This window comes from Silurus aristotelis (genome assembly GCF_946808225.1).
Source record: "Silurus aristotelis genome assembly, chromosome: 18".
Classification (NCBI taxonomy): domain Eukaryota; kingdom Metazoa; phylum Chordata; class Actinopteri; order Siluriformes; family Siluridae; genus Silurus; species Silurus aristotelis.
The window spans coordinates 23,185,436-23,196,091 of record NC_139591.1 but is presented as its reverse complement, the minus strand read 5'-3'; the positions used below and the strand labels follow the sequence as shown (position 1 = coordinate 23,196,091).

The window sequence follows — 10,656 nt, the reverse complement described above, 5'->3', positions numbered from 1 at the left end:
GAGTTTGTTGATACTGCAGGATGAAGCCAAAGACAAATGTCCACTCTGTGCACATTAAAATGAACTAACTACTTGTTTTTTTTTATCATCCGAATTCTTGCTTGCGTTCCATCACCTTCAACAGCTTCATTTATTTTGGCCTGAAGATCAGGTTCTGGACAGAAACTTGAGACGAGGTATGATTTCTTTATGATTACAGCAGCAGCTCTGAGCTACACATCTACAGTAGCAATGGAAAAACCTGGATATGGAATTCATTTTTTTTTGTGATTATCTGATCTACAGGAGCAGAACATGGGTCAGATGTGTAGCAGCTCCAAGCAGAAGAAGAATCTGGATGAACTGATTAAATATTATGAAGTTTTTATTTTATATTATTTCTTTTTAAGATGTTATTGGTAACGTAAAAGAAATCTGGAGTTGATTTTGGAGCGAAAGTAATAAATGACTGCATCATTAGAAATTTTTGTAAACGTTCAGATGTCCAGATGTGGTAGGTTTTGGTGACGTTCAGCCTAAAGCAATCTCTTACACACACACACACACACACACACACACACACACACACACACACACACACACAGGCCCAAATTACTTTCAGCATATAATCTCCTACAAAATAAACACAGGTTTGCATGATAAGATCTAGTCCTAGTCTTAATTCACCTTCTCAGGCTGCTGGAGAATCCCTGAATCCCCAAAACCCTGAATTCCCAAAACCCTGAATCCTCAAATCCTTATTAACAACGAAACCTGATCCACTACAACCTGCTTTCTGAAAAAAAAAAAACATCCCAAGCCTATTTTCTATATATTAATCAAGAGTGGTGAAAAACAGAGCTTTGCCCATTAGTTTTATTTATATTGGGTCGAGCCGAGCGTTGCCTGTGGGGCCGGTTGACCCGAGGTGGTCTGGAGAGGTGCAGTTGAACAGAAGGGCAGTTGCAGATCTGCTCTCCTGCTCTCGAGCTTTGAACTGGAGTTGTGTTGCACAGACGCTCCTGCTGCTGAGCTCGAAACAGGAAGTCAGAGCCGAGCACTGGAGGAAATTGGCCTCGGCCCAAAGGGACTGAACCTCCAACCTCGAGGTCCCTGACATTACACAGCCTCAGTCTGGTTTTACACTCACTCACTCACTCACACACACACACACACCTCCTACTCAGAGCTTGAAGTAGAGGGAAATTTGCACTTGATTTGTGGCTGAATGAAGCCATTTACTCCAGAAGCATAAAACCGAACAATTCAGTGTATTCTCTCAATGACACTCTCCTCAAACACTTACCACACACACACACACACACACAGGGTTATTTTTCATAAAAGTTTATTGTCCTTTGTTCTTGAGGTTTGCAGTGTGTCTGCTTGATTGCAGTGATTCTCAACTGGACATTATTTCATTCACAACCCCATGCAGAGATTATTTGCATTTAAAAACTGTAAAAAAAAAAAAAAAAAAGAGAATAAAATAAAAAAACCTAAATATTACTATTTTTTTTTACTTCATTTTCTTCTTTTTTTTAATGAACACAACAGTTTTTAAATATTATGAGATGTAGGATGTCGACTTTACCATGTTGTAGAAAAGAGTGATATAAATCATTTATGTTCTAATTCATTCTCCTGGTAAATGGTCATAATGTATGCTGATATATTTGTAAAATATAAAACCAAAAGTATTGAGACACCTGACTTTTCCAGACATATGTGATTCTTCTCCAAACGGTTACCACAAACTTCTAGACACAATTGTACTGGACGTCTTTGGATGCAGAAAATGAACTAGGAGACCCAAACCTGTTGCAGCATGACGATGCCCCTGTGCACCAAACCAGCTCCATCATCTGCTTTCCATGGGTTGGAAGATCTCCTGCTAATGACCCCAAACCCTATAGAGCACCTTTGGGATGAATGTGAACACTGACTGCACCCCAGGTCTCCTCACCTTCATCACTACCTGACATTACTAACACCCCTGTGGCTGAACGAATCTCCACAACATCTGGTGGAACATCTTCCCAGAAGAGTGGATCATCATATAACAACAAATGGAGAGTAAATGTGGAATGAGAAGTTCAAAAAGAAGCACATAGCAATCAGATGTTTAGATGTCCACAAACTTTTTGTCCATACAGTTTGGTATTGTGTTGTCCTGTTCCCAATGTTTTTACCAAAGAAAAAATTATCAAATAAAAAAATAATTTCATCAAAGAAGAAAAATCAATAAAAAAAACTAAACAAATAAAAAATGAAAAATATTCACTTACACAAAAATTATATAAAAATGAAAGAAATTGTAGAAAATAAAAAATGTAAGAAAAATAAACAAATACCCAAATACACTCACAGCATGATGACAAATAATAAATAAATAAATAAAATGTAATATATAGAATAGTTTATTTGCCTGCATGATGAGAAAGAAATCCATGAACCTCAGTTTGAATGAAACTTATTTAATCCACAACACATGAGCAACTGTGTTTATTGAATACATTTCTACATGTAGGAGAGCAGACTGCTGCTGTGGGTGAAGCACCGGTTCTGCTACTGTCCATCTGTCAGGTTCTGGAAATGTCTGGGAGGAGGAGCATTGACGGGAAAGAAAAGCAAAGCGTCTCTTCACCAGTTCCAGAAAAACAGGCGGCTGCCGTGCTTGGCGGGTTCGAGCGGGGCGTCAATCACGGGGTTGGGCTCAGGCCTCGGTCTCGAGTGGTACGGGTTCTCTGGGAGGGGTCGAGAGGTCGCCACCTTGGTCACCTGACACGACATGGAGACAGACAGAGAGACAGAAAGGTACAATGAGGAAAGTGAGAGATCTGTAGGTGGTTCATTTAGATCGATTGATCTATCTATCTATCTATCTATCTGTCTGTCTGTCTGTCTGTCTGTCTGTCTGTCTGTCTGTCTGTCTGTCTGTCTGTCTGTCTGTCTGTCTGTCTGTCTGTCTGTCTGTCTGTCTGTCTGTCTGTCTGTCTGTCTGTCTGTCTGTCTGTCTGTCTGTCTGTCTGGTCCAACACTATTTGGACAAAAGTTTGTGGACACCTGAGCATAAGATTGGTATGTTTTGGTATGATTGGTAGGTGAGAAGGTGAGGAGGTCTGGGGTGCAGTCAGTGTTTACATTCAATTCATGTTCAATAACGCTGAAGCTTTATAACGAGAGATCTTCCACAACTTGCTTTGTGCACAGGGGCTTTGTCATGCAGGAACAGGTTTGGGTCTCCTGGTCCACATAAAGCGAAGATCTAATGCTACTGCATCTACAGACGTCTGATACAATTGTGTGTGATACTGACAGACATGTTCTAAGTGTGAGGGAAAATTACACAGAGTGTGTTGTGTCTATAACCTTGGACAGATCCCCCAGTTCGGGTCTATTCCAGCCGAGCTTCTCCAGCACACAGCTATCGAACACCTTCTGCTGTTTCCGGCAGTGACGGAGCTCAGCCAGGTTCGAATAGTCCAGACAGGTCCAGTACTCGGTGAACGACTCGGCACAGTTCCCCTTTATCTGCCTGCACAGACACAAGTAATGTGTTGGAGAAGAGAACATTATGAGGGACGTGTGATGTACTTCTGCATTGAGACCTACAGGGAACGTATTAAAGGTGTGAGCAAAAAGGGGCAGCCTTACACCATCAGGGGGCGTGGTCTAGCTGTACATTTATTACTGCAGGAACGTGAATGTGAAATGGTGTTAAGATTTACTGGGGTTTGTTTGTTCATTTTAGAAGACCAGAAGCAAGTTCTCCATCTCCAAACCTCCATCACACAGCGTTCTTGAAAACAGGCGACATAAAAGGTCTCTGTTCTGAAATTGTGCGTTTTTGCACTAAATGTTTTTGTGATGACAACAAAACAAAAACATTAGGGAACGCTTGCAGATCAGTTCCCGGCCAATGAAACAGTGGTGAGCTTTCCGAGTGTGAACTCGGACACCAAGAGAAGACACCAAGATTACAACCGCATACTGTTACCCCACATAAATACCTACTAAATACGTTCGCTGCAGATGAACTGAATTGGGTTTTGATCTCCCGCCAGTTAATAATCAGATCCCTGTTTTTTGGGGTTTTTTTTGGTTTCTTTCCGCTCTGTTTGAGTCGAGTCCTGCTTGTTTACACTGAGGACAGAATGGTTTATTCCACACTCCTCGCTCAGCGGTTAGATCTGTACGCCCCTCCTGAAAAAAAGCTGTTTTGTGTTTTAATGACAGACACCAGTCACGGTGCAGAGGCGTCGCTGCGTTATTAGAGCCGAGCGCCTGCCATTAGCCAGACTGAGACGAAGCAGACCGCTTCCTACACACATCAAGGGATAGGGTGGGGGGTCTTGGGGGATGGGGGGATAAATCTCTAACTCCGCTCAACTCAGGATATACAAAAAGCGACCAGACACCGAAGACTCACTGCATAATTATGGGATTTAGTTGTGTGTCGTGAGAATCACCACAGGGCCATGGCTCAAGACCGCCGCGTGGGCTGCATACGCCAACTTTTAATTACCTTTACTCACTATTACAACATGAGCTTCTTTTTATATACACACACAATATATATATATATATATATATATATATATATATATATATATATATATATATACACACATACATATACATATATATACACATACATATTTATACACAAATTATTTAATAAATATTATATATTATAATAATTAAATAAAATAAAAAAAATGTATTTAATATAATTAATACATTTATTCAAAAATAATAAAAACATTATTTTGTTTATATCTTTCCTTAAGCAAAGAATTTAATAAAAAAAAATTATTTTTATTTTTTTAATTTATATATATATATATTAAAAAAATATAAATAAAACATAACATTTTTATTGATTTTTTATTATTTTTGAATGAATTTATTTATAAAAGCATTTTTCATATTTGGCAAAAAGATAATCTGCTTTAACATTTCACAAATATATATTTTATATATTATTTTTAATCTTATATTTATTTTTATATTTTTCTTTTTTATTAGTCTTACAAATAGATATATTTATTTCAAAAAAAGAAATCTGAAAAGCATCTGGTTATTTCTCTCAGATAGTTTTAACCTTTTTTCTTGCCTTACTCACTAAGCTCCAAAAACACCTGAATGATAGTGAAGTCTGTCAGTCAATCAACCAATTAACCAATCAATCACCTATCTGTGCTGTGAGCTTGTACATGACACGCAGTGAGTGTGGATTTGTGCGTCATATTCACCGTAATAAACACACTTCTATGCTTTTGTGATCACATGACCAGGTGATGGTACCTGAAGAAATTAAGTGCGCACTCGTTGACCTTCCTTCCTTCCTCCAGACACTTCCTGGGGTCCTTCTCCTCCCACCTGCACAGCATGAACTCCTTGTTGGGTTTGTCGCACTGAGAGCCGTAGTGATGTGCGGCGGCTTTCAGGACGGCCGACGACACATTCAACTTTATAAAAAAATAAATCAATAATAATTAATCAACAATTAACATGCGTTTCTGCTCCCAATCATGTCAAAGATTTGACTGATGTGTGCAGTTATGGAAAACTGAGCATCATTATCTGACCAATCAGAGCGCTGCGTCTGAAATACATTTATTTAAATACGTAGTATGCAAATGAGAGCGTGATAAATATTTATAGTAGACTCATTTGCATACCGAATTCCACTAGTATTGTGTTGAGTATTTGCACCTATTAAAGTTTAATCATAATGACTAAAAGACATAAAATATAACTTTTATAAGGCGCTACCTGGGTTAAAGTGTCCTTTATAACAATTATTCATTGTAAATAATTAAATGTTGTATATGATTTATAGAACTTATTTGCATAATAGACTGGTACTAGCTATGTCCTGTTAATGTACTAGCAATGGTGGAACAAGACATTTATCTATTTAGCTTATAAAAAGTGAAGTACTGGTAAAGTAAATTATGGTATTTATTATAACAATAAATTTTTATTAGACACACCAGTTAGCGAGCTAGCTATCATAGCACAGTCTGTTTCCAGGCTGCTAGCTAGCACCAGTGTGATTTCACTTTCACATTTTTAAATGATTTAACTTTTTTATTTTCTTTATTAAACATACCTCTTCGACGCTCAACTCCGACAGCGTCGGAACATCAACCTGACCGGGCATTATTCCGTTCCACAAATTCGCTTAAACTCGGCTAAACCGCTTTAACGTCCGCGGTCAGCGACGTTCTCTTTCCTCACACCCGTATTCCTACAGAAATCCCGCCTCTTGCGCCAAGATTGGCTAACAATTAAGAGTGACACAGAGATTAACCAATCAGGTTAAAGGATCCCACGTGCGCGTGGAAGCTGCTACCCGTAAGAGTAGTTTGTCTGAATGCAGGTGGGAAAACAACTCCTGACACAGGAGGACGGTGGGACTCAATGGAAGGTCAGTCAGATGCGCATGCGCTAGGTATTTTTTTTTTACACGGGCCCTGGTGGATGACGTAGATATTCCGCGACGATTGGCTGAGTGTGTTTCTATGGAAACGTCCATATGTTTGTCGACTCAAATGGAGTTTACAGGCAGCAGTTACAGCGGAACTTATAAAAATGGCAGGTAAAAACTTATAAAAACGTGTTTATGTATTTAGAGTTATTTATAGATATAATTTATTGATTAAAAACTGTTATAATATTTTACGTTCAATAATAAAAGTTAAAGTGAAAGCATATTGGTTTATTATTTAAGTCATTCCTCATGGTTTTGTTGCATGTAAGCCTGTTATATAGATAGAAATAAAAATAAAAACCCATAATGAGCCAAATAATTTGTGTCTGTTTTAGAATGGAGGGTGAAGGAGGGTACAAACTCCCCACACAGACCAGATATGAAGGGGAGATGAAGGACGGCATGTTCCATGGGAAAGGAGTCCTGCACTTTCCTAATGGAGGGAAATATGAAGGAATCTGGGAAAATGGGATATGCAAACAGGTTCCAGCATGTTTTTCTTTCATTAGTAGCCGAATAACAGTTTTAGTTGCTCTGAATTGTCAGATTTATCATAAAAACTGGTTTAAATGTTCCTATTAAGGATCCTAAACTTGGTCCAGGAGATCTCTACACGTTATAATGTCCTTCTTCTGTACACCTGGACCAGTTAACCAGCTCATGTCTTGTTATACATTTCGTTATCAAAATGTTTCTAGACTCGTGCTCCACAGATCCAGTCACCTTCAAAGACGCCTTAAAACCTGGCAGTAGAACTTGCTACTGATGGTGTGGCCCCTGGGGACGAGTTCTCGATGCACAATGTGGTGAATGTCAGAAAAGACAATTTTGGTCGTGGAGATGACGGGCTCTTCTACTGTGAAGACTGTTGCTTCATCTTAGGGTCGTTCCCATACAACCGAGTTTCATCACCGTTAATGATCCTCAACATGAAGGACGGGTCAACCACGGCACGCTGATGGAGTTCCTGTTAGATTTAGACTCGGTGTTCCTTCTGGACTGTTCCGTATGACACGCGAACAACGCCAGCAATGTTGTGGAATGATCTCCAACGAGCATCATGCACAAGTTAATATATTCAGGGGATGAGTCCGTTAAAGTTCTTCCTGATCTCTTGTCGTCCTCCACTGATGTTCTTCCGCTCTTGAAGAGCGCGTTCTGCTCGAAAACTATTTGTTTCACGTTTTTTCTAACAAGATGAAATTGCAGACGCGGTAACGCACGTCGTCAAAATAGCAGCAGTCGCACAGTACGATGTCTTTTAGCACGCTAACCTTTGAAGGTCGGTGCTCCCTGTGACTGTGCTTGCAGCCTTGTGCTGCCATCTGTTGGCAAAACTAAAAAAATTTATTTTTTTTTACACCACCTTGTGATTAATTTATATTTTTCTACCAAACAGAACCCAGAACACGTTAATCGTCGTGGTATAACGTGATATTATACTAAAATAATAAATACACTTCCAGGGTAACTACACCTTCTCAGATGGACTGGAGTACAAGGAGACAGACTGGGATTACTGCAATGGCTACGATCGACGTTTCTACACCGAGATCTGCTACGGACTCAAACCTGCAGGTAAGAATCCAGCCTGAGCTTCCATTTCGACAACACAAAAGCTGCTAAAACTTCATCCCACTTCGTTATAGGATGCTCGTTAGTTCTTCACTACGTTGCCTTTGGTAATGAGGATCTGTTTTATGCTTTCAGGAGAATCTCAGATGAATAACGAGCATCTTTCCGCTGTCATTAATGACACCTGCTACGACTGCAGAGACACCACCCTCGGAGACACCACCCTCGGAGACACCACCCTTGGAGACACCACCCTCGGGAAAGCAGGTAACAGGATTAATGTTGGAATTGTTCGCTGAATGAATGAATGTACGCACGTGCATGCGATATACATTTATACAAAAAAATGTATAATAGATGATTATATTAACAGATTATGTGTTTTACAGCCTCAACATCATCAGCATGAATCCTGGATTTGAATGGATGGAAGTTCAGGTGTTCAAGTCCTTATTTTTCAGCTGAATCAGAGAACAAAATAAATGTGCTGCTTAATAAACATCTGTAAGCGTAACAACAAACAGTTCCAGGACCATCCAGAGTGAGGCAGATATGCTAGACTAGTGACGGGGTGTTCATGAACGATTCGGTTGTTTTGAACGAGTCTTTAATGTGACTTTAATAAATGTTTTGTTCATTTTCTACTGGACGCGTATGAGCAAAGCATCACGAAATCTCGGTAGGTTGTGTACAGGAAACAGTCGTTGGTTCTTTTATCATGTGACTCCCATAGACGTTATGCAGTTTAGAGATGCTGCTATCGATTATTACAACAATTAATCAAGTAATCGGATAAGACATTAAAGAGTATACTAAATATACAAAAGAAAATCAGATGAGTCTCTTAAAATGAACAAGTAACTTGTCTCCTTTTTAAAAAAATATAAATTTTATTGCTGAACGACAGACTGGTTCAAGGTGAAGGTTGGACTGCATCAAGGATCGGCCCTGAGCCCTTTCCTGTTTGCTGTGGTGATGGACAGGTTGAAGGACGAGGTCAGACAGAAGTCTCCATGGACTATGATGTTTGTGGATGATATTGTGATTTGTGGTGAGAGTAGTGAGCAGGTGTAGAAGATCCTGAAGAGGTGGAGGTACACGCTGGAGAGAAGGGGAATGAAAGTCAGTAGGAGTAAGACAGAGTACATGTGTGTGAATGAGAGGGAGGGCAGTGGAGGGGTGCGGTTGCAGGGAGAAGAAGTGGAGAAGGTGGAGGAGATCAGGTACCTGGGGTCAACAGTGCAGAGTAATGGAGAGTGTGTTAGAGAAGTGAAGAAAAGAGAGCAGGCAGGGTGGAGTGTGTGGAGAAGAGTGACAGGAGTGATTTGTGATAGAAGAGTATCTGTGAGAGTGAAAGGGAAAGTTTATAGGACTGTGGTGAGACCTGAGATGTTGTATGGATTAGAGACAGTGGCATTGAGTAAAAGACAGGAGGTGGAGCTGGAGGTAGCAAAGCTGAAGATGTTGAGATGTTCATTGGGAGTGACGATGATGGACAGGATTAGAAATGAGTTTATTAGAGGGACAGTGCATGTAGGACATTTTGGAGACAAGATGAGGGAGGTGAGATTGAGATGGTTTGGACATGTGCAGAGGAGGGACATGGGGTATATCAGTAGGAGAATGCTGAGGATGGAGACACCAGGAAGGAGGAAAAGAGGAAGACCAAGGAGGAGGTTTATGGATGTGGTGAGGGAAGACATGCAGGTAGTTGGTGTAAAAAAGGCAGATGTAGAGGACAGGGGGGTGTGGAGACGAATGATCCGCTGTGGAGACCCTTAATGGGAGAAGCTGAAAGAAGAAAAAGAAGAAGAAGAGGAATGCTGAAACAGCATAGAAGAATATCTGTGAAAAGTAAACATTTTGCGCATTTAATTGGCATATTACATCAAAATGTAAATACAAAAATATACATGAAAAAAGCATTCTGACTTTATTTCTCATAAACACTCAACATTTATGGTACATCCACCGGTAACCATGTTGTGGGCCTGAAGTTTGAAGCTCTTGGTGTATGGATGTGGCTCCTCTGCTTCATCTGTCTTGTTCTGTCACAAATATGATCTGATCTTCCCTCCACTAATGTACACATTTCCTAATGACCTTCATGAGCTCCATTGAGGAGTTTGTGGAACTTCTAAAGTAAATACTCAGATTTTGCTTAACGGCTCGAGGCACAAAATGAATTCTGATCAAACTGGAAGAAAAGAAAAAACGGCACCAGGAGTTACTCCAACAACTTCATTAACAGCTTGAATAACTTTATTAAACCGTAAATAAATGTAATCTGGCACTACTTTATCTGTGTGTGTGATTCGGAGCAGCAGAATTGTAGTTGTAACGAGGCGAATATAAAACGCGTAATGAAAATGAAGCGTTATTTCGATCCATTCGGTCAGTTTCGCTCTGAAAACATCAATAACAGCTTGAACTCCTCAATGCTGGGAAGTGATCATGGTAAAGGGTTTATCCAGAGATATGTGTGAGACCTTACACCATTTCTCCACTTCACCTCAGGATTTTCTTCACCTCCACGTCGTGCACCAACATCAAGCTAAAAATGAGGAATAACACTCACACACAATCCAGATCCAGAACCT

General features: G+C 39.9%; 2 protein-coding genes across 3 annotated transcripts; one reads left to right on the top strand and one right to left on the bottom strand.

Annotated features, from left to right (window-relative positions):
- Positions 1–2,440: 2,440 nt before the first annotated feature.
- ndufa8 (NADH:ubiquinone oxidoreductase subunit A8) lies at positions 2,441–6,430 on the bottom strand. Its single transcript, XM_083567503.1, has 4 exons — positions 6,101–6,430; positions 5,290–5,453; positions 3,352–3,517; positions 2,441–2,760 (listed from the first exon to the last, which is right to left on the bottom strand). Exons 1-4 carry the CDS (start codon positions 6,149–6,151, stop codon positions 2,623–2,625), a joined length of 519 nt encoding a protein of 172 aa, XP_083423629.1. The 5' UTR covers positions 6,152–6,430; the 3' UTR covers positions 2,441–2,622.
- Positions 6,431–6,460: 30 nt separating this feature from the next.
- On the top strand, positions 6,461–10,338 carry morn5 (MORN repeat containing 5). 2 transcript variants are annotated; one of them, XM_083567504.1, is made up of 5 exons: positions 6,461–6,589; positions 6,817–6,964; positions 7,948–8,059; positions 8,192–8,365; positions 8,446–10,338. In XM_083567504.1, the coding sequence occupies exons 1-4, from the start codon at positions 6,513–6,515 to the stop codon at positions 8,353–8,355; spliced, it is 501 nt and encodes a 166-aa protein (XP_083423630.1). In that variant the 5' UTR covers positions 6,461–6,512; the 3' UTR covers positions 8,356–8,365; positions 8,446–10,338. The 2 variants fall into 2 exon arrangements, with proteins under 2 accessions (XP_083423630.1, XP_083423631.1); XM_083567505.1 differs by having other exon boundaries at positions 6,463–6,589; positions 8,192–8,323; positions 8,446–10,336.
- Positions 10,339–10,656: the final 318 nt, after the last annotated feature.

Bases quoted from the DNA above. Each gene is read 5' to 3' on its own strand.
- ndufa8 (XM_083567503.1), bottom strand. From the start codon at position 6,151: ATGCCCGGTCAGGTTGATGTTCCGACGCTGTCGGAGTTGAGCGTCGAA. The intron at 3,518-5,289 runs GTACCATCACCT...GTGTCTGTGCAG, and splicing joins TGCGCACTTAATTTCTTCAG to GCAGATAAAGGGGAACTGTG. The intron at 2,761-3,351 runs GTTATAGACACA...ATGTCGTGTCAG, and splicing joins AACTGGGGGATCTGTCCAAG to GTGACCAAGGTGGCGACCTC.
- morn5 (XM_083567504.1), top strand. From the start codon at position 6,513: ATGGAAACGTCCATATGTTTGTCGACTCAAATGGAGTTTACAGGCAGC. The intron at 6,590-6,816 runs GTAAAAACTTAT...TGTCTGTTTTAG, and splicing joins GGAACTTATAAAAATGGCAG to AATGGAGGGTGAAGGAGGGT. The intron at 6,965-7,947 runs GTTCCAGCATGT...ATACACTTCCAG, and splicing joins AAAATGGGATATGCAAACAG to GGTAACTACACCTTCTCAGA.